The sequence below is a fragment of the Salmo salar genome, chromosome 16 (assembly GCF_965601325.2).
Source record: "Salmo salar chromosome 16, fSalSal1, whole genome shotgun sequence".
Lineage (NCBI taxonomy): Eukaryota > Metazoa > Chordata > Actinopteri > Salmoniformes > Salmonidae > Salmo > Salmo salar.
Window position 1 is genome coordinate 10,399,198 of NC_138306.1, and position 24,683 is coordinate 10,423,880.

General features: G+C 43.5%; 1 protein-coding gene across 3 annotated transcripts in view; it reads right to left on the reverse strand.

Moving 5' to 3' along the window:
- The window catches only part of cttnbp2 (cortactin binding protein 2), a 72,580-nt gene extending 50,294 nt beyond the window's left edge, over positions 1 to 22,286 (reverse strand). For 2 of the 3 annotated variants that reach the window (XR_001321272.3, XM_082962499.1), the window contains exons 1-2: positions 21,769 to 22,286; positions 18,315 to 18,422 (exon numbers count right to left, since the gene is read on the reverse strand). Coding sequence is in view for 2 of the 3 variants with exons in the window: in XM_082962499.1 (XP_082818625.1) it covers positions 18,315 to 18,422; positions 21,769 to 21,849 (189 nt within the window). In the remaining variant the exon portion in view is untranslated. The remainder of the gene's footprint in view (positions 1 to 18,314; positions 18,423 to 21,768) is intronic. The other variant, XM_014147842.3, reaches the window with a different exon arrangement.
- Between the last annotated feature and the right edge of the window lie 2,397 nt (positions 22,287 to 24,683).

Sequence of the window (24,683 nt, forward strand, 5' to 3'; positions counted from 1 at the left end):
CCCCACAGAAGCTCAGTGTACATACCACGGGTTCCAATAAAATAAGCCCACACTGTAACGACCCCAAAGCGCTCTGCATCCTTTAAAAACAACCACCTCCATTCAGATTGTATTAAAAGTCCCCTGCCTGGGAATATTGCCGCCAACTCAAACCTACCAAATGGAGGAGGGGTTGAGGGGAGGCTGTAAAAACACTATGGGGACATACATTAGATGAGGTGGGTGGTTAAGTAATGTTGGGAGTAGAATGGAACAGAAGAGGCCTGCGATGGGCCAGGAAAGTCCTTACGGCATTGAAGTAACTTGTGAATGACGCCGACTTGTGTTGGCATTTTACTGTATTGAAATAGAGGGCTAACGCGCGACACCAACGGCCCCTCGAAGACCGGAGATACCGACTTTGGAGCGCGTCAGCTGAGAACCCCCCCCCACCACCACCACCCCCAAGTCACACTAAAGGAACCTAACCAGGTTCCAAATGATGTGGGGACCTAAAAAAGGTAGGTAGTCCCCTGACAGCAGGTAGGATGGCAGTGCGAACCGTAGTGCAACCACGAGCGGGACAACAGAGGAGCCAGTGTTGAGAAGAGCAGCTCTCCTCTGATATCCTCTCCTATAGGACAAAGCTGTTTCTGTATAACTACCAGACAGTCCCCCAGACCTCCCCTCCTCACAAGCCAGACGACCCCTAGCCGCAGCCCCAGCCTCAAGGCAGGACTGTACTGAGACAGAGATATAGAAAAGAACAACCTCATTTGGTTGTTTTTAATTACAGACAGTTTCTGAATTTCAGTGGATATGAAACTGACAACACACACACACAGACATTGTTAAACTAGGAAACAGTTTACCGGGGTGGATAGGGCAAGTCCTCCTGATTAAATCTTTTAAAAAAGGCTTACGTTAACATTGCTAAGCCCTCGCCTTGAATTGTGGCAGCGAACTCTATAGCTTTACTGACCACTGTCTGGGAAGCCAGTGGTGGTGGTGATCTATGTCTACATATCAGACAGCGGCCAGGCGTCACCGTCCAGTACGGAGTGTCTCATTGAGAGGGCTGTAGTGGGGTTACTGTCTGCTGTGGGGGGGCACAGGGCACCAGTCCAAATGAAAGCCAGCCAGGCCTTATACAGCATAGACACAGCAGCACTTAAAACACTGCTCTTCCCATCACCTCCCGGCCCTTCCTCAAACCTCACACAGCACTCTCTCTCTCACACACACACACACACACACACTGGGCGTTTCCCAATTCTAACTGCTCCAGTCACATCCCCACGGCTCCCATGGACTGATTGATTGAATTAATATGATAATTCAAATATATATATATAAAGAAACGCTCCAGCTGGAGACGACATTAACATAAACGTAACAATTATGGAGGATTAACACAAAGCCTGACGGTTTATTTCCATTGTGTCAAATCAGTCTGATTTCTGCTGACAGGGTGACGATAGAAGTTCTGTCTAAGTAGTCATTGGGGTCTGTGGCAGCGCTGGCCAGAGTGTCTCTGCTGTCATTGCGGTTTGTGAATTGCTTTGTTGTAGGATTAATTATTTAAACATCTTTTAGTTAGTTAATAAATCATTCTTTCAATTGAAATGGAATGATGAAATTGAAAATGTGGTGAATGACAAGTCATCGTATTCTTTGTCATTAACCTTCCTCTAGTCTAGTACCCTCCCATTCATCATAATTACTCTTACTAAAGTCTGTGGGAGACATCTCAATTAATTATATCCGAGGAGGAACAAACACACACAAACTGGCAGTCCTTTCTCCTCACACAGATGCCTCGTCATCGATTGGTGCTCAGAGCTATCCCGCACTCTTCAGTAAGCGATAATTACAGAGAAAGATTGAGAGAGTACAACGGGGATGAGAGTAGTGATGAGGGAATAAATTAATAGTTAGTTACATATTATTTTGGACAATATATCGACACACACACACACACACGAAGTCGGAAGTTTACATACACCTTAGCCAAATACATTTAAACTCAGTTTTTCACAATTCCTGACATTTAATCCTAGTAAAAATTCCCGGTCTTAGGTCAGATAGGATCACCACTTTATTTTAAGAATGTGAAATGTCAGAATAATAGTAGAGAGAATGATTTCTTTCAGCTTTTATTTCTTTCATCACATTCCCAGTGGGTCAGAAGTGTACATACACTCAATTTGTACTTGGTAGCATTGACTTTAAATTGTTTAACTTGGGTCAATTGTTTCAGGTAGCCTTCCACAAGCTTCCCACAATAAGTTGGGTGAATTTTGGCCCATTCCTCCTGACAGAGCTGGTGTAACTGAGTCAGGTTTGTAGGCCTCCTTGCTCGCACGCGCGTTTTCAGTTCTGCCCACAAAATGTTCTATAGGATTGAGGTCAGGGCTTTGTGATGGCCACTCCAATACCTTGACTTTGCTGTCCTTAAGCCATTTTGCCACAACTGTGAAGTATGCTTGGGGTCATTGTCCATTTGGAAGACCCATTTGCGACCAAGCTTTAACTTCCTGACTGATGTCTTGAGAAGTTGCTTCAATATATCCACATAATTTTCCTCCCTCATGATGCCATCTATTTTGTGAAGTGCACCAGTCCCTCCTGCAGTAAAGCACACCCACAACATGATGCTGCCACCCCCGTGCTTCACGGTTGGGATGGTGTTCTTCGGCTTGCAGGCCTCCCCCCTTTTCCTCCAAACATAATGATAGTCATTATGGCCAAACAGTTCTATTTTTGTTTCATCAAACCAGAGCAGAGGACATTTCTCCAAAAAGTACGATCTCTGTCCCCATTTGCAGTTGCAAACCGTAGTCTGGCTTTTTTATGGCGGTTTTGGAGCAGTGGCTTCTTCCTTGCTAAGCAGCCTTTCAGGTTATGTCGATATAGGACTTGTTTTACTGTGTATATAGATACTTTTGTACCAGTTTCCTCCAGCATCTTCACAAGGTCCTTTGCTGTTGTTCTGGGATTGATTTGCACTTTTCGCACCAAAGTACGTTCATCTCTAGGAGACAGAATGCGTCACCTTCCTAAGCGGTATGACGGCGGCGTGGTCCCATGGTGTTTATACTTGCTTACTATTGTTTGTACAGATGAACGTGGTACATTCAGGCATTTGGAAATTGCTCCCAAGGATGAACCAGACTTGTGGAGGTCTACAATTTTTTTCTGAGATCTTGGCCGATTTATTTTCCCATGATGTCAAGAAAAGAGGCACTGGTTTTGAAGGTAGGCCTTGAAATACATCCACAGGTACACCTCCAATTGACTCAAATGATGTCAATTAGCCCATCAGAAGCTTCTAAAGCCATTACATAATTTTGGGGAATTTTCAAAGCTGTTTAAAGGCAGTCAATTTAGTGTATGTAAACTTCTGACCCACTGGAATTGTGATACAGTGAATTTATAAGTGAAATAATCTGTCTGTAAACAATTGTTGGAAAAATGATGTGTCATGTTTGTTAACAAGAAATTTGTGGAGTGGTTGAAAAACAAGTTTTAATGACTCCAACCTAAGTGTATGTAAACTTCCGACTTCAACTGTATATTCACACACACACTGCCTTCAGAAAGTAATCATACCACTTGACCACAATTTGTTATGTTACAGCCTGAAATCTAAAAGGATTAAAAATATTTTTTTCTCCCCCATTTACACTCAATATCCCAAAATGACAAATTAAATACAAAAATCTCTCATTTTCATAAGTATTCACACCCCTGAGTCAATACATGTTAGAATCACCTTTGTCAGCGATTACAGCTGTAAGCCTTTCTGGGTAAGTCTCTAAGAGCTTTCCACACCTGGATTGTACAATATTTGCCCATTATTCTTTTCTAAATTCTTCAAGCTCTGTCAAATTGGTTGTTGATCATTGCTAGACAACCAAGTCTTACCATAGATTATTAAGCAGATTTAAGTTAAAACTGTAACTCTGCCACTCAGGAACATTCACAGTCTTCTTGGTAAGCAACTCCAATGTAGATGCGGCCTTGTGTTTTAGGTTATTATCCTGCTGAAAAGGTCAATAGCAGACTGAACCAGGTTTCCCTCTAGGATTTTGCCTGTGCTTAGCTCTATTCAGTTTCTTTTTTTTATCCTGAAAAACTCCCCAGTCCTTAATGATTACAAGCATACCCATAACATGATGCAGCCACCACTATGCTTGAACATTTGGAGAGTGGTACTCAGTAATGTGTTGTATATGCCCCAAACAAAACTATTTGTATTCAGGACAAAAATTAATTGCTTTGCCACATTTTTTTGCAGCATCACTTTAGTGCCTTGTTCCAAACAGGATGGATGTTTTGAAATAGTTTTATTCTGTACATGCTTCCTTTTCACTCTCATTTAGGTTACTATGTTGGAGTAACTACAGTTCTCCTATGACCACCATTAAAACGGTTTAAAGTTACCCTTGGCCTCATGGTGAAATTCCTGAGCGCTTTCCTTCCTCTCCGACAACTGAGTTAACAAGGACACCTGTATCTTTGTAGTGACTGGGTGTATTGATACACCATCTACCAATAGGTGCCCTTCTTTGCGAGGCATTGGAAAACCTCCCTGGTCTTTGTGGTTGAATCTGTGTTTGCATGTTATCTGGGTTTGGACCATCAAATTACAATAACGTCGCGGTAAAGAATAGCAATACATTTCGTATCGGCACCTAAGTTTCATGATAATATCGTGAGGTCCCTAGCTATTCCCAGCCCAAAATGACAGGGGACGTTTTGCTAGTGAGATAGGTAAGGGTTGAGGTAGAGAAATACAGATAGTGAGAGAGATATTTGGAGTACAGTTACAGTCTGTCTCTCTAACATCTCTCTTGGGCTTTCTAACTCTCACTTTGTCACTCTCTGACTCGCTATCCCCTGGTCATCAGGCCTTTTATCCATGGCGAGGGCAACAGCAGTCCTTGCTTGGTTATGTAACAGCTGCTCGCAGCTGCTCCTCTCATTCTGTCACGAGCAACAAACCCCACCGCAAAACACCCACGGTGAATTAACAGTGTGTGTGTGTGGTTAATTTCCTTCTACTGCTAACGAGGGTCCATTCCACTGTACACTCACGCAACGTGCGCACATAACATAGAACTCAGCGGAACATACCATACTGTGCACTAGGGATGTGACAAATGGAAAAACATTCTTAAATGGATATTTCGGGGTTTTTGCATGTTAGACCTCATTTTCCACTTATTTTTTAGTGTTGAGGCATCATCTAGACAGTGGTTTTAGTCAGAGTTCCATTCCTGAGATTTCTTTGGCTGGCTTAGTTGCTTGCATGAGCCATATAGTGGTAGTGGGCAGACAAAAAGAAAACATGCTTCAAAACATCCGCACAAGAAACTCTACAGCCATCTCATGTCTTTGTGGGCACTTGGCTATTTCCACTATCATGAGCATATTGAGAACCATATTTATACAGTGCCTTGCGAAAGTATTCGGCCCCCTTGAACTTTGACCTTTTGCCACATTTCAGGCTTCAAACATAAAGATATAAAACTGTAATTTTTTGTGAAGAATCAACAACAAGTGGAACACAATTATGAAGTGGAACGAAATTTATTGCATATTTCAAACCTTTTTAACAAATAAAAAACTGAAAAATTGGCAGTGCAAAATTATTCAGCCCCTTTACTTTCAGTGCAGCAAACTCTCTCCAGAAGTTCAGTGAGGATCTCTGAATGATCCAATGTTGACCTAAATGACTAATGATGATAGAATCCACCTGTGTGTAATCAAGTCTCCGTATAAATGCACCTGCTCTGTGATAGTCTCAGAGGTCCGTTTAAAGCACAGAGAGCATCATGAAGAACAAGGAACACACCAGGCAGGTCCGAGATACTGTTGTGGAGAAGTTTAAAGCCGGATTTGGATACAAAAAGATTTCCCAAGCTTTAAACATCCCAAGGAGCACTGTGCAAGCGATAATATTGAAATGGAAGGAGTATCAGACCACTGCAAATCTACGAAGACCCGGCCGTCCCTCTAAACTTTCAGCTCACACAAGAAGACTGATCAGAGATGCAGCCAAGAGGCCCATGATCACTCTGGATGAACTGCAAAGATCTACAGCTGAGGTGGGAGACTCTGTCCATAGGACAACAATCAGTCATATACTGCACAAATCTGGCCTTTATGGAAGAGTGGCAAGAAGAAAGCCATTTCTTAATGATATCCATAAAAAGTGTCGTTTAAAGTTTGCCACTAGCCACCTGGGAGACACACCAAACATGTGGAAGAAGGTGCTCTGGTCAGATGAAACCAAAATCGAACTTTTTGGCAACAATGCAAAACATTATGTTCGGCGTAAAAGCAACACAGCTCATCACCCTGAACACACCATCCCCACTGTCAAACATGGTGGTGGCAGCATCATGGTTTGGGCCTGCTTTTCTTCAGCAGGGGCAGGGAAGATGGTTAAAATTGATGGGAAGATGGATGGAGCCAAATACAGGACCATTCTGGAAGAAAACCTGATGGAGTCTGCAAAAGACCTGAGACTGGGACGGAGATTTGTCTTCCAACAAGACAATGATCCAAAACATAAAGCAAAATCTACAATGGAATGGTTCACAAATAAACATATCCAGGTGTTAGAATGGCCAAGTCAAAGTCCAGACCTGAATCCAATCGAGAATCTGTGGAAAGAACTGAAAACTGCTGTTCACAAACGCTCTCCATCCAACCTCACTGAGCTCGAGCTGTTTTGCAAGGAGGAATGGGCAAAAATGTCAGTCTCTCGATGTGCAAAACCGATAAAGACATACCCCAAGCGACTTACAGCTGTAATCGCAGCAAAAGGTGGCGCTACAAAGTATTAACTTAAGGGGGCTGAATAATTTTGCACGCCCAATTTTTCAGTTTTTTATTTGTTAAAAAAGTTTGAAATATCCAATAAATTTCGTTCCACTTCATGATTGTGTCCCACTTGTTGTTGATTCTTCACAAAAAATTACATTTTTATATCTTTATGTTTGAAGCCTGAAATGTGGCAAAAGGTCGAAAAGTTCAAGGGGGCCGAATACTTTCGCAAGGCACTGTATATGAGCCATAATATACCGACGAAGAGCTTTGACAGATAGAAGATGGGGGAAATGGCAACAGGTGAGAAGGGCAGATCGGCAGACCAGCAACAGCATCCAGAGACAGGGAACTGGTGGTGCAAATGTGAAAAATTGGAGAAAAACTTACGGCAATACCAACCGAAGTGTAGTGCGTTTGCTGTTCCGATGGGACTTGATAATGCCAACACTTAACGACATCATCAGTGTCTTCGGCAGTTAACCACATAACAGTCTGTGACAGATCATGCAGATTTCCCAGCCCTTATCAACCCAGGAGTAATTGAAACATTTTTCCATGTCTAAGATCAACTGAAGAAAAAAAATGACCACTGTCCAGAGGGACCAAACGGGCAGCTGTCCATAGAGTAAGTAAACATTTGAAATTGAAATGATCAATAACGTATACATAACAATTTGAACACATTATCTGTTTCCTATAATGATCCCTTATTGATCTTTTCCCCTGTTCCATAGTCAATATTGTCTTGTTGTGTTTCGCATTGCGATGGAATTGGCACTCAAGGAGGAAGCTTGGAAAAGGTAATGCCGTCCTGCGTCGTTGAGGCCATCCGTAGAAAAGGAATCTGAGGACGTACACACCTGCTTCTCCGAACCACTTGATTCTCAAGAATGTGTAAAGACTGAACACGTAATGACACCAAAATGTATTACACAACATGTCTATGGCTATAACCATGTAAATAAACTCACCAAAAAAAAGAAAGAAACGTCCTCACTGTCAACTGCGTTTGTTTTCAGCAAACTTAACGTGGAAATCTTTGTATGAACATAACAAGATTCAACAACTGAGACATAAACTGAACAAGTTCCACAGACATGTGACTAACAGAAATTGAATAATGTGTCCCTGAACAAAGGCGGGATCAAAATCAAAAGTAACAGTCAGTATCTGGTGTGGCCATCAGCTGCATTAAGTACTGCAGTGCATCTCCTCCTCATGGACTGCACCAGATTTGCCAGTTCTTGCTGCGAGATGTTACCCCACTCTTCCACCATGGCACCTGCAAGTTCCCGGACATTCCTGGGGGGAATGGCCCTAGCCCTCACCCTCCGATCCAACAGGTCCCAGACGTGCTCAATGGGATTGAGATCCGGGCTCTTCGCAGGCCATGACAGAACGCTGACATTCCTGTCTTGCAGGAAATCACACACAGAACGAGCAGTATGGCTGGTGGCATTGTCATGCTGGAGGGTCATGTCAGGATGAGCCTGCAGGAAGGGTACCACATGAGGGAGGAGGATGTCTTCCCTGTAATGCACAGTGTTGAGATTGCCTGCAATGACAACAAGCGCAGTCCGATGATGCTGTGACACCGTCCCAGACCATGATGAACCCTCCACCTCCAATCCCGCTCCAGAGTACAGGCCTCGGTGTAGCGCTCATTCCTTCGACGATAAACGCGAATCCGACCATCACCCCTGGTGAGACAAAACCGCGACTCGTCAGTGGAGAGCACTTTTTGCCAGTCCTGTCTGGTCCAGCGACGGTTGGTTTGTGCCCATAGGCGACGTTGTTGCCGGTGATGTCTGGTGAGGACCTGCCTTACAACAGGACTACAAGCCCTCAGTCCAACCTCCCTCAGCCTATTGCGGACAGTCTGAGCACTGATGGAGGGATTGTGCGTTCCTGGTTTAACTCAGGCAGTTGTTGTTGCCATCCTGTACCTGTCCCGCAGGTGTGATGTTCAGATGTACCGATCCTGTGCAGGTGTTGTTACGTGGTCGTAATTTGGAATAAAGGTTATAAAAGTAAAACACACATACAACTCATAAAAAAATACACTTCTGAATAAGTACACTACTACTTCAGCAATCCAACTACCTATATAGCTTCTTCTTGTCATCTAGGCTATCCGTATGCTAATCCCTGTCCTAGCTAGTGACATCTAGGCTATCCGTATGCTAGTCCTAGCTAGTGACATCTAGGCTATCCGTATGCTAGTCCTAGCTAGTGACATCTAGGCTATCCGTATGCTAGTCCTAGCTAGTGACATCTAGGCTATCCGTATGCTAGTCCTAGCTAGTGAAATGCTGCTTGTTTTCCTTATCCGTATTCCTGTATGTGTAGCCACGTGCTCTGTTGACAAGCGAGAGATGACACACCTACTCCTGCTCAGGAGAGCGGAACAACACTGCCAACATACTTCGGCTGAAGCAGCTTGTCCATTTCCTTCAAAAGCACAATTGTGGCTGCTTGCAGATTACTTAATTGTTCTTGTGAGAGTCTGGCGACTACCACTATATGACTCATGCAAGCAACCATGCAAGCCAAAGAAATCTCAGGTATGGTACTGAACAAAACATTTGTCTGGATGATGCTTAAACACTAAAAGTATGTGGAAAATTAGGTCTAACATGCTAAAAACTGAAATATCCCTTTAAAGTTTAAAACAGCAAAAAAAAAGTTGTTTTTCCGTTAAAACAATAAGAAAAATTCTTACAATTCCACATAACTACACAATGTAGCTGCGCTGTCAGATGGTTAAGCATTGCCCATGTACTACCATTACTCTACCTTAATTCCACCCCGCAAAGTTTGCATTTCCTTCTCATTTAACTTCTCAAAGTACTGCCATTCAGGACTTTGCTGCTGTTGCTTGCCTTTCTCTGCCATTTTTCCAACTGTTAACGACAATGACGTAGCGGTGGAGAATCGACTACCAAAATATTTCATTCCTTGACTTCTTGCACGTCGACTCCCATTTCTGAGTGCCAAGACTCCTAAGATTCAGTATTTTTGGAACGGACGAGACGGATTAGTTGCCATACTTCAGAGAACAAAAATACTTGCATTTTTCATAGCGAGCTAGATAGCAAGCGACGGAGAGAGTAAAAGTCAGGTCGGCCACCTCACAATTTGTTGACTTGCAATGTCTCGCAACTTCAGATCCCAATCTCATTGAAATATTTTAAATGTTTAAACTTTCACACCCCTCCTGTGCACACAGGCTTGGTCTTTACAGACAGTAGCCCTGTGCAAACTCCTACAGGCACACACTCTTAGGATTTGTTTTATTTAATCTTTATTTAACTAAACAAGTCAGTTAAGAACAAATTCTTATTTACAATGATGGCCTACCCCGGTCAAACCCTAATCTGGTTGTGATACAGCCTGGAATCGAACCAGGGTCTGTATTGATGCCTCTAGCACTGAGATGCAGTGCCTTCGACCGCTGCGCCCCTCGGGAGCCTAGCCTACCTGGGGCACTCCTACAAAGGCAACACACACACACACACACACACACACACACACACACACACACAGCCAAAAAAAGAGCACACACACAAACACACCAGGGTTTCCATTAGGAAAATGTGGCGCTGGGCAAGATTTTAAATGACCGGCCAGTTGAGAAATTTACCGGACCCATATATGCATTGGGCGCGTAAACCCATTAGGTGGTCCACCAACGGTGCTCAGAATGACAGGAATAATACTTACATCACTTCTGTGATGAAGCAGCCAATACAAATGACATTTTCAAACATTTGCCAAAATGCAATTTGCAGGAAAACACCATTCTAAACAGCGCACCGGATACGAGCGGTTCCATATATGACAGAAGAAAATAAATCTCTGTTAAAAACGGAGAAAGAGGGGGAATCTAAAGATGCAACAACTAGGATGGGTTACTAATATGACTAGGATTGTGCCTTTGGCTTCTGGACAATGAAAGAAAGTTGATATGAAAATAGGCTTGGGAGGGTATACTGTATACCAGGGTATTTGGAAAAAGCCACAGGATGGTTTCCGATACCGTTGAAACTATTCCTGATATTTTTGTTATGAATTAGAATATTTGTAGCTACTTAAGTAAATACCTGCAGTCAACTTGTTAGAACATTGTTCTTCATTTCACCTATCACATTATGAAGCTTACCGTAGTCCCCAGTCACATGGTGTTTGTTTACAAGCACACAACAGTGAGAGAGACCGGAGCCTTGTGAGTCACTCACTATTGTGCAGCATACGCCAGGTGATCTAATTACAGTATGGAATTCCCAACAAAATGTTTGCCAGCTAGATACCTTCCAACTATTTAGTTGACCAAATGTACAACAGTTTTCTAAATTAGCAACTATACTGAACAAACATATAAATGCAACATTTTCAATGATTTTACCGAGTTGCAGTTCATAGAAGGCAATCAGTCAATTTAAATAAATGTATTGGGCCTTATCTATGGATTTCACATGACTGGGAATACCGATATGCATCTGTTGGTCACAGATACCTTACAAAAAAGGTAGGGGCGTGGATCAGAAAACCAGTCAGTACCTGGTGTGACCAACATTTACCTCTCGTCCGCATAGAGTTGATCAAGCTGTTTATTGTGGCCTGTGGAATGTGGTCCCAGTCCTCTTCAATGGCTGTGAGAATTTGCTGAATATTGGCAAGAACTGAAACACTGTCGTACATATCAATCCAGAGCATCCCAAACATGCTCAATGGGGGACATGTCTGGTGAGTATGCAGGCCATGGTAGAGCTGGGACATTTGCAGTTTCCAGGAATTGTGTACAGATCATTGCGACATGGGGCCGTGCATCATCATGCTGAAACATGAAATGGCGGCGGATTTATGGCACGACAATAGGCCTCGGGATCTGGTCACAGTATCTCTGTGCATTCAAATTGACATGGATAAAACGCAATTGTGTTTGTTTTCTGTAGCTTATGCTTGCCTATACCCCCACCATGTGACACTCTGTTCACAACGTTGACATCAGCAAACTGCTCGCCCTCAACGCTATACACGTTGTCTGTGGTTTTGAGGCCGGTTGGACGTACTGCCAAATTCTCTAAAACGATGTTGGAGGTGGCTTATGGTAGAAAAATGTACAGAAAATTCTCTGGCAACAGCTCTGGTGGACATTCCTGCAGTCAGCATTCCAATTGCACGCTCCCTCAAACCGTTTGCAATAGAGGTCGACCGATTAAACGGAATGGCCGAATAATTAGGGCCGATTTCAAGTTTTCATAACAATCGGTATTTTTGGACACGGATTTGCCGAATGTTTTATTTTTTTTATACACCTTTATTTAACTAGGCAAGTCAGTTAAGATGGTTCACTGTTATAAACTAACTTTTTTGATGAATTTAAGCAAAATTCCCCAAATTCCTGTGGCTTAACTTCCCATGGAAATTTACCGGAACGTTTCCGACCCTTTGCAACCCTAGCGGCCGGCAAAAACAGTTAACATGCGATTGCATTTAGAATTGCTGCGCAATGACTGGGCTTCTAAAAGCAGGTTTAACTCGAGCAGCAACGAGATGAGGAACTAGCGCGGAGGTGATATTCCACTTAAAATAGGCTCTGTATGCTGTGCATATGTGATAAGATACATGATGACTAATGAAAATACACATGCGTCAATATAATTCCACCAAATGATGTAAACGAACCTATAGACCGATAAGCATGAGGGTCAAATGTATTTCCATCGACTGGTATTTCCATTAATGAAAAAAAAAGCATTATTATGCAATGGGATAGTTTTTTTCTTCTGGTCAATTTGGCCGGCAAACATTTTATTTATTGGCTTTAAAAAATGTTTTTTTTGTTTTTAAATACAAACACCAGCAATTACCGGCCAACGGTAACCTTGACAGACACACACAGCCAAAAGAAGCACACACACATAGACACACAGCAAAGCCAGATTGAGAAAGAGAGGGGGGCTATTTCGGTGTCCTTCTCCTATTTCATTTGCAATCAAGGTGGAACGACCCTGAGTGAACACATTCGCGCAACGTTAGAGTGATGCCTGACGCACATCAAACAGGCCTGTGCTGCGTCATCCAATCATCCGGGAGACAGTTTACCCTGTAGCCCGCCAATCACCAGAGAGAGAGAGAGAGAGAGCAGCTTCCTAAGACCTACCTCTTAAACCTCTCTCTTCTCCAATCCCTCTGTGTTATCAGGCGGCAGGTAGCCTAGTGGTTAGAGTGTTGGGCCAGTAACCGAAATGGCTGATCCTATGGCTGATCCTGTAAAACAACATTTCACTGCACCTATCCGGTGGATGTGACAATAAAACATAACACACACACAGAGACACAGAGAGACTGCCTGGCTGCCACTTGGATGGAGAGAGAGGACTCCAGTGTGCACTGACCCTCTTCAAGACAGACACTTGGTCAACCACACAGTCAGACTCCATTCTTTCCAGAGACTAACCTGTCTCAGTCTGACAGGGCTTCCAGTCCCCCACCCCTATTAGTGTCAAAATACATTTTAAACAACGCATTTAAATAAAATTAAAAAGTTTACTTTGGCAAAGGGTAAAGTCTACAGATTCTAGTTTTGGAAACAGAAACCTGTATGGAGATAAAAATGTATTAAATAAATCCCCCGGAGAGGCAGAGTGACAGGTGTATGTATGTATGTATATATAGATAACTGGATGTCTACCTTGGCTGGTCTTAAGTCTTAGTTTAACCCTCTTCTCTCCGCCAGACTAGAAAATTAGCTTCCAGCCAACCACCTGGCTCTGATGTCCGCATAGCAACCAGACCCCCCCCCACCACATGGCAATAGAGTCCTCATGGAGATTTGTGGGTCATGTTACAACCCTGCTTTGAATAGCGCCCACCATCATCACCACCCCCACACAATCCATGTCTCAAGGCTTAAATTATTATTTTGAATAAATAAAACTTGCTTGGGGCATCCTGCTATGCTATGCATAAAAGTTGGCTACATAATGCCTCAAGGATAAGGGTATCATAGCATCTTACTCATACAAGAGATCACACGCAGCAGCTCTGTTGTTGGGAGCATGCGAGAGAATGAACCAAAGTCAGTAGTGGGTGGAAGTAGTATACGCCTGGTCTGCTGGACCTGTGCCCTTTTGGAATACTTAGCCTATAAAATGCTTCCTTCCTTACTTCCATGAAATAATCCCTGATCTAACAATTGCATAGGTCAAAATCAGGGGATCCACCATATAGCTTGAATTCTTTACATGAATTATGGAACAAACATCCCTCATGGGAGATTTTTGCACTCTGAAAGAGCATCCACTGTAAAGCTGCAATATGTCACATTTTGGATGCCTGACCAAATTCACATAGAAATGCGAGTTATAGATCTGCCATTCTCATTGGAAGCGTCTAAGTGGTAGAGCTGTTCTATATGCACCATTTCTATGCTTCCAGTGCCTTTTACTTTCAGTTTTGTACACCAGCATCAAACAGCTGAAAATAAAATAATTTGGGGTTATGGAAAATATATTTCACAGCGGTTTAGATGTTACAATGATTCTCTACACAATGACCTCTTGTTTTGTCACCAACTGAAATTAGACAAACTATTAGGAACCAAACCAGGAAATGGTGGAGCGATTTCTGCATATTTCACCTTTAAACTATTTTATTACCCAGTCTTAGGTTAAGTGGTTGCCCGGACCAACTGCTACTAAACCCTGGTTGTTGACAGTTGATCATTGACAGACACGCTCAGCCACCATAAGAATGAGAGTGCTCTGCTGTACTGCTGCACTAATCATGTGACTGGTCTCGTTTGGCTAATCTGTTTACGGCCCTTCTTATTCTCTAAGATGAAACTGATTCGCTGGCTCAGCCAGTTTTAGCCACATGCTAATTAGTCGTTGCCACAAAAGCCTCTTAACACCCAATCACCGCAAACACAAAACGCCAATACATTTGTTTTATTTGATGACTTATTTCATTCCAAGTCATCTTTATAGAGCTGCTGTCTGACAAAAATCACTATTTTAGTAGTTCTTTAAAGTAAATAAGGCATACTTTTATGACTGCTGAATACCAACTATCAATCACTTAGATCATGTACTTTCAGGTAGAGCTACAGCTGCTCTCTATATCACCTGGATTCTTTGTGTAAAAGAAACGCAGACCGGACAAGTAGATGCGCAATGAACAAGGGTCATTTTAGTTAATTACCACGTTTTATGCGCTAAACTATGTAGGATATCAGCCTGCTGAAAACTACAACTCCCTATTACGTCGCACAGTTCAGGCTGGATCTGATGTATCTCTAGAGAAACTGTGTGGTGCTCATTGAACGCACAGGATTTTTTAATTTTTTTTTTACGAATTTCAAATAATTAAACCGACGTCGGTCAATTAGTTGTTTACAACAAAGTGAAATCTTGGTTAAATGGCACAGCACTAGTGGTTGGTTTAAAAGAAGAGGACTTGTCGAACTGTGTGATATCAATGGCTCTAGCCTGCAGCCAGCTGGTCTCCAGATGACACTTTATGGCTCTGTTCGTTCTGGTGATTTGAGGGGACTTTGTCAGCCAAATCTTCTCTGGCACACCGTCCATCCCACTTCCACAGAGGACGTCAGCCTCTCCACCCCTCTCACCTTCTCAAGACGTCAGGACGTGGGCCCCTTATCTCTGTCAACTCTTTATTTCCCCTTCCCATTTATTTTCCTCTCAATTCAATGGGCTTTATTGGCATGGGAAACATATGCTTACAGCGCCAAAGCAAGTGAAATAGACAAACAAAACGGGAAACACTCTCTTTCTCTCAGGGTATAGCCCCCCCCCCCTCCCCCTCTCTCTATCCATCACTCTCCTCCCTCTTTGAGCAGGCTTATCTCGGGGAGAACAAGTAGGTTCTTTGTGTTTTGGACAGTGATCACGATAGTAAAAAGAGGGCTTTATTTATTTTTTGCAGAGATATGATATCCACAGGGAGGGAGCCGGGAAGAACACAAAACCGGCATGAATGCCAGAGAGAAATAATGAGAATCAGAGCGAGAGAAACAGAGAGAAAGAGGGAACGAGAGATGGAAAATGGAAAATATTCAGACCCCTTGACTTTTTCCACTTTGTTACGTTACAGCCATATTCTAAAATGGATTAAATTGTATTTTTCTCAATCTACACACAATGCCTCATAAATAACAAACCAAACACTGTTTTTTAGAAATGTTTGCAAATCCATAAAAAAAGTTAATACTGAAATATGACATTTAAAAATAGTATTCAGGCATTTTGCTCAGCACCTTGTTGAAGCACCTTTGGCAGCGATTACAGCCTCGAGTCTAATTGGGTATGACGCTACAAGCTTGGCACACCTGTATTTGGGGAGTCTCTTCCATTCTTCTCTGCAGATCCTCAAGTTCTGTCATGTTGGATGGGGAGCGTCGCTGCAGAGATATTTTCAGGTCTCTCCATAAATGTTCAAGTCCGGGTCACTAAAGGACATTCGGAGACTTGTCCCAAAGCCACTCCTGCGTTGTCTTGGCTAGGGTCATAGGGTCGTTGTCCTGTTGGAAGGTGAACCTTCGCCCCAGTCTGAGGTACTGAGCGCTCGGGAGCAGGTTTTCATCAAGGATCTCTCTGTACTTTTCCCTCGATCCTGACTAGTCTCCCAGTCTCTGCCACTGAAAAACATCCCCACAAGCATGATGCTGCCACCACGCTTCACCGTAGGGATGGTGCCAGGTTTCCCCCCAGACATGATGTTTGGCATTCAGGCCAAATAGTTCATTATTGGTTTCATCAGACCAGAGAATCTTGTTTCTCATGGTATGAGAGTCTTTAGGTGCCTTTTTGCAAACTCCAAGCGGGCTGTCATGTACCTTTACTGAGGAGTGGTAAAAGGCACATGACAGTAAAGGCCTAAAAGGCACACTCTACCATAAAGCCCTGATTGGTGGAGTGCTGTAGAGATGGGAGAACCTTCCAGAAGGACAACCATCTCCATAGAGGAACTCTGGAGCTCTGTCAAAGTGACCATCAGGGTTCTTGGTCACCTCCCCGACCGATGCCCTTCTCCCCCGATTGCTCAGTTTGGCCTGGCGGCCAGCTCTAGGAAGAGTCTTGGTGCTTCCAAACTTCTTCCATTTAAGAATGATGGAGGCCACTGTGTTCATGGGAACCTTCAATGCCGCAGAAATGTTTTGGTACCCTTCCACAGATCTGTGCCTCGACACAATCCTGTCTCAGAGCTCCACGGTCAATTCCTTCGACCTAATGGCTTTGTTTTTGCTCTGACATGCACTGTAAACTGTGGGACCTTATATAGACAGGTGTGTGCCTTTCCAAATCATGTCCAATCAATTGAATTGACCACAGGTGGACTCCAATCAAGTTGTAGAAACATCTCAAGGATGATCAATGGAAACAGGATGCACCTGAGCTAAATTTCAAGTCTCATAGCAAAGGATCTGAATACTTACGTAAATAAGGTATTTTCATTTTTATAAATTTGAAAAAAGTACAAAAAATCTGTTAACTTTGTCATTATGGTGTATTGTGTGTAGATCGATGAGGATTGTTTTGTTTGTTATTCATTTTAGAATAAGGCTGTAACGTATCAAAATGTGGAAAAAGTCAAGGGGTCTGAATACTTTCCGAATGCACTGTATAGATCCAAACCAATCACAGCCAGTGCCTAGACACAAATAAGAAAAAAATGCTGCCAGAAAACACTGTTCAAGGCCAGTCAGGTCGATAAGGACAAAAAAAAAAACACACTCCATCAAAGAAAAACTGCAATATCTACAGTACAAACCACATTTCTCACCAGCAGAGAACAACGTGCTGATTTCAATATCACTTTCCAGAGGCTAAGAAAAGAGATTGGCCTCAATCCCATCTCCAGCCCTGGTCCCAGAACTACTCAACATTAAGAAACCTATTAAAAAGTTTAAGAGGACAGGACAGCTCAAAGTGGAGCAGCGAGCAAAATACAGTGGTGTGATTCTGACCTAAATACAGCAGAGAGGGGGGGGGGGGGGGGGGGGGGGGGGGAGTGTGTCCTGAAAGGTTCTTCTCACAGAAATAACTTGCTACTTAGCCCCCCCGAGGAGGACAGAGAGTCACCTCAATGCCAGGACACACAACCGAGAGTAACGGAGACCATGTCACCTTGTCTGCCTCGTCTGTCATCCATCGCATCTGTACTGTAGAACCTTCTCAATCCAAATAGAGTAACCTCATCTACTTCATCCCTCCTGTAGAACTTCCAGATTTCGGTCAAAGTGGTCCTTACAACAACGATAACCCTACACAAATAGCATCCTTCCTCCATATCGCTGACAAGTAAACACTGACGTATCACTGTCCGCATATCCATATAGATTTCTACAGCTTGCATCATCTGTAACATCGGTTCAATTCCCAATTGCATTTTCTCATGAGGGTACTGAAAACTTAGGTGTGTGTGTGTGTGTGTGTGTGTGTGTGTGTGTGTGTGTGGTCCAGACTCACCCTCAGGGCTTCTATGACCATGTCCCGGGCCTCCAGCTCTCCCTCCATGATGCTGAGCAGGGTCAGGAGCTCCGGCTTGCTCAGATTATCCATGTTAAACTCACATTTCTGCAACACGCACACACAGAAAGATAAGTTATATTTGCAACATATTCAAATGCTTTGTATAACTAGAACACATTTTTCTCCTGAAATAATTTGACAACATGTTCTATAGAACATGTTTCTATTAATCCTTGGGAAATCCCACATTTTGGGGTAAAGAAGGACATACGTAGAACTTCAGAGCACCAACTTACTGCCAACCGCACCACCACCAACAACAAAACAGTTGGGTTTGCAAGTTGCATGATGACAAACATAACTCATTCCCTCAGATAGTTTCATTGCCTTAATGAAACCTAAATGTCTGGACGAACCTTGAGGCTATTAAGGTCCAATTACATTTAGCCACATCATTAAACGCTGATTTTGCCAGACGGACCCGCAGGGCGAACGGACAGGGAGAAAGAAGGGTAATTGTAAGTAACCGGACCACTTTCTACTGCTGCTTCGATCAATTAAAAGCTTTTCCATCCTCTCTGACTGTTGCCCTTAAAAAAGGGAAATAAAACATCCTTAAAACAAGAAAATGTCAGATTGTACGGTGTTCCTGGGTTTATCCGAATGTTAGCTAGTATGGTGAGGAGCGAGGACATTGGAACGGTGGCTGACCCAGCAGCCTCCTTCAAAGTCCTCTCTTAAATCACGGACAAAATATGGAATATGGAACCAGCTGGTATGACCTTTTAGCAGACTGCTGTAGTTCAAAGTGTCCCTAAATACTGGGCATTCAAATACTATGTCTTGAAGACAAGACACTCAGAGCTTGAAATACCGGTACATCAACTTTTGCGTAAATCACAGGCCAACAATGAGACAGGTTTTAGCCTAATACATATTTGTCAAATAATTGTAGTAGTGCAAGCAAGCGAACCAGGCTACAGTATGATTTAAGCCCTTAGAAAGTACAGCATTCTATTTCATTCTGAACAGCACCAATCAAGACAGGAGGGGGTTAAAAGGAAAGAATCCAGCGATCGATTTGAAAGCTTGAAGAAGAAAAAAAAAAAGAAAATCAATTTCCAACCAACCCCACACAGCATTCTCCCTGACTGTGCTGCCAGTGAGCCATTTGGAGAATCGGATTTGGGAGTCTCGGAAGGCTTGCGCGACACTATCCAAACCAAAGCCTGTCATGTGGGCCCCCAGTCTTCGTCAATGTGCTCGGGTGGCATTTCACCCTCCTGCATTTCTGCACAGTGAGCAGGTGAGGGAAGCTAATGCTAATTTGTTCCATGAGGCGTGAGTTTCAAAATAGCTGTTCTGTGTGGGTGAGTGTGTATTTGCACTATGTGGAGGGAAGGGAGAGCCAACTGCTATTGCTCTGTCCAATAGCCTAATAGGTTGGATTAGTGGCCACATTCAAATCAATTAGACACCCCTCTACAACAAAACAAGTAGTAAAAAATGTATGCGTACGAACTAGTGCTATAGGGTGAATTGGGGGAGGTGACTAGTGTGGCCCCACACCACCACTATTTTTCACCCTCTGACCCCTCTCTAAACCAAGTGAGCCGGTCCTCAAGGACCCTTCACAAGAGAAACTCCTCCACCGAGAGCAAACAAAGGAGGGTCTTGCAGGGGTATGCAAAGAGCTTTATTTAACTGGGGCATAGAAGCGGAAGCCCCCTGAAGAGAGGCTAGCTGGCCTGGCTTGGCCTGGCATGTTTGGCAAGACGGTTCGTGAGAGAGACAGGCAGAGATATATGGCCGAGTCAGAGAGGACGGTTGGTCGCTGTGCTGCGGTGCGGGGCTGTCGCCGCGGGTACCTGTTCAGCAGAACGGGCCGTTAAAGCAAGGAAGGAGTGCAGTGTGCACTGAACGCGCTCAGTAGAGCACGGCTGGCTTAGCTAACACAGTTGAGCTATGCCAGCTGAGTCACTGAAATTAAGACCAATTTAGACATGTCTCCGGTGTACATACCCCCCCCCCCCCCTTCTCTCATTCGGTCCATCTCTCTTGCTTTCTTTCTACTCTCACTCTGCCCCCTTTCCATCGCTATTGATTTTCTTGCCTTTTTCTACCACCCACATATCTTATCTTCCTCCAATTTCAACAGCTGTCCCTTGGGATCTTCCAGTCAAGAACAGTCCATATTTTCAATAGCCTTTGAACCTCAAACCCAGAACAGTTCTATATATTTCCTGTGCCCTATAGGAATGCTCAATTACATATAAACAAGTGTAGAATATGATGTAGCTAAGGGTCAAGTGGCAAATGGGAGATTGCTTTCTTTTGACCAGTCAGTAAATTCATGCAGAATAGGTGCTGGGCAATGGTCTGACTGAACAGAGCACATGGAACCATCCAAGCATACCACAACCAGGGAAAGGTTGCATGGCCCCCTCCGGCGGGGAAAAAGATTGATTAATTTGCACAGAGGGGGAGCAAGCCGGTGCCCTGGCACACATGTTGCAACCTGTCTGCGAGACGAGGGGCCAATGTGAGAAGTCGCAGATAGATGAGCTTAAAAAACAAGTGCAGCTCAGTCCGATTAGTTTGCAGACAAACAAAACACTTTCACTGAGATTCAACATTTCTAATATTGGTCACAGGTCAAATCTGAAGTATTAGTAGGCCTATACAGAATAGGAAACAGTATTCTTGACTGCAAATAGGCTATGCTTTGTGGTCAGACAAGAGCTGCTTAATGTAAGATTGTAAGAGGTTTGGGGTCCTCATAGGATATATAGGGGCCTTCTCTCTTTAACCGTAAAGGCAAGATTTTTCAAACACAAGAGCCCAATTAGGCTACATCTGATAACAATATATTCACGTCGAAGCCTCACTGACACACAGCAATCAACATATTTCGTTTCAACTTGGAGCGTTGACGTAGTGAAAAAAGGGTAAGATTATGCATCGAACTGCCATATACAAAAGCAGCTCGTATTCAGGCGAGTAGCCTACATCCCGGTCTGGTGAAAGCGAAAACCTATAGCCCAAATTGGGTTTCAAATGTAAGTACAGATTGAAACCCCCTTTGTAACCATCGCAAATCAGTGCTTTATAGCCTAACTACGTTTCCCCATATGGGCCGAACCAACGTTTTAGCTATTATCCTATTTGTGATAGATAAACCCCAATTCCTTTGCCTTTCTATAGGATTTTAATTCCCATAAAAGCCTTTGATAATATGTATAGTCTGTGTCTACACAAATCAGAGAACCCTTGTTTTGCTGTTCTCTACATTGCCAAAATAACACATTGCTGTTGCTTCAAGATGAACACTCAAGATTCGTAGAGAAATGCGCCGCCTTTCCTAACTCCTTATTCCCTTTCCTTTATTCCAAAACGGGGGAAACCAACGATATAAACATATAGACCTGGCTATAATATAAAAAGGTCTCACCGCTTCGACACTTCCAAGCACTGTGGTTGCCAGTGTTTGTACCGGAGGAGGCTGCTCCCCGCTCGCTCCCTCCGACGCCATCTTCCTACTGTAGCGGTCTGCTGGAGTACGGGCACCACACAGAACATAAAACAACGCATTCGGTACCGCTTTAACTATTACGCTGCTGAATGCAAATCTCACATACGACTGTAGCCTCAAAAAAAAAACTCTAACACGAGAGAGAAAAATGTGCCTCGGCGTACGAGACAGTCTAGACTAGACCGGACCGTGGCGTTTGTCGGGAACGCAGGTTGGTAGAAGGGGGAATTGTCCGTAGGCGTAGAACCAAGGCGTATTCCAGATGCGAATCGTGCGTTCGCAACTTGAAATGAGGTGCGCTGCACGGTCGTTAAAGAGTGATTGAAAGGAACGCTAAATAGAAGCGGAGCCAAGGCTGCGTCCTATTTCTGAATAGGAACCCCACCGTGTCTACTGCCTAAGTTACCTATTTACCCTTCCTATGGCTGTGGATTTGTGAATCACATAGTCATAAACCTGAGGATTTATTGTTGTTGCATGCCAACAGCCAACAGCCAAAGCCGAGAGGCCTATTTGGATTACACAGAATAGCATAGGCCCCCTAGTGCATTATAAAATATCCAGCAAATGGATACCCAATATTATTTTACAGGTTACATTTTCCTGCCAGTCATACATTATAGCCTCTAATGTGTTTAATTATTAAAGTTAGGCCTATAGACTTGTCATTGTAAGCGAGATGTCTAGCCGATGGATTGCTACATGCTTGGATAGGTCATGTATCAAAGCGATATCTGTCGCCATGTATTTGCATGCTGTCAATAATGGCTCTCCAGTCCACAGATTATCATCATGGATATGAATATAAATATTACTGGGGCGTCCAGATGTGCCATTAAGGATTAGAGGGTGATCCCTAGCCTGCTTGTTGTCGTACAGAACCAGGTCACTGATACGCTATTTGGGTCAAATACAGGATATTGCCAGCGCATTATGATGATGTACTGTAGGCCTATGATAAAGACTGACAGTCGTTTGTGTTTACCCCTGTTTTAAATAGCCAGTGCCATTGCTGCTTTGAAATGACCTGCACAGTAGTATACCTTGGTGACATCACACGCACTGTGGCCCATTTCTTTGTTCAACACTCCCTCAGCTACATCTGTCATATTATAAAAGTATTTATAGTAAAGTACTGTGTTGTCTTAATTATCACATTTATCCTGGGCCCAATCAAAGTGGACAGCTGCCAGTCCTTCTGTGCTCTGTTAAAGGGGACTTCCAGTTGCGCCCAAAATGATTGATTTATGATGTGGCCCAGCAGGCCCTTGGGTCTCAGACAGACATAGCCTATACTCTATTATTGTTCTGTGAAATCCCCAAACTCATGTCTGAATCTGCTGCAGATCGCTGGACGTTGCTGGAGATGTTACGCGGAGATAATCTTTTCCATCCCCTCTTCTCCATCATGGTGCTGAAGGGAAATGTGTCGTTAGTTGGAGATTATGGGGACTGTTTGGTTGAGGGGGGCCCCACTGGCAGTCAACAAAACTTCCACTCGCATTACTTAGCTGTCAAGTTTCAAAATTGATTTCAGGAAAATAATGACTGTGAACTTACTTATTACATTACTTTATAAGCTACATCCTCATTAGAAGGCAACATGGCATTGAGTACCTTTAGCCCAAAATAAACCGCCCTCAGTTACAACCTTTTGCCTCCTCGCTCCCATGAGTTCAACCTCAATACCTTTTTATATTTAATTGTGAGACCGAGGAAAACCAAAGTGGAAGTTTGGTTTGAACTCTTGGTCTTGTTTGTTACTGACAGTTACCCTCTGTGTGTAACTGACCGTGTGTGCTGTGGACACCAGCGGTGCTGTTAGCTACAAAGACACTGCTATTTTTAAACCGCAGAAGGGGAGCTACTGTTACTGCTCAACCGGCCTAATTGAACGCTGACTCCGGGCCAAATCTGGCTAATCATGTTTATGCTAATTGGCCAACCAGCGTTCCCAGGGCATCACAGCAGAAACTATTGATATTGGACAGGCTGGGGCTGGACAGTGGGTGTTTTGGAACAGTAGACCTGACTTGTGTCCCAAATGGCACCCTATTCACTTTACAGTGCACTACTTTTGATCAAAGCCCTATGGGTACCCTATGTGCCCTGGTTAAAAGTAGTGCACTATTAAGGGAATAGGGTGCCATTTGGGAGCAGTAGACCTGCCCTACCTCTCGTTCAGCAGGCTGTGATCAAATTAAATTAGGGCTAGCATACATCTGTGTGTTGCAGCAGAAGCATCTAATGAAGCCTCGTTTCACATGATGTTCATACAGCAGTGCTCATGCAATGTACTGCAGAACAATTAGCCTTAAGCTGAGGTGAACCACAGCACAGGGGCTTAGCAATTAACTCAAGCTTTTAACAATGTAGAATAAGGCATTATGGGATGCTTAAAAAAAATTTGTAGAACAATATTATGATGGGGATAAATGCATCTTTGGAAATGTGCTGTAGTTACACTATGCACTAAACCAAAACTGGCCCTTAGGCCCCACAGGTTTTAAGCCTTGTGTAACTGATATCCTACCTAAAAGAAGTGATTCAAAGAAGTCCTCCTGCATGCATGCATATTGACCCAAGGTATATTGACCCTAAGGTAAATATTCAAGGAGGGTAAATCTGATCCTAGATCTGTTTCTAACACACAGTATATGGAGTTTCTTCCCTGCGGGATGTGAGGACACTCAGGACAGCCCACAGAGGAAGTAACCATCAGAGAGAGAGAGATAGAGGAGACCTCTCAGAACTGGATCCCCTGCATTCTTTGTGTCTAGGATTGACAGACAGGTCCTCTGAATTGGATATTAGATTTGAACTCCATGCTGAAT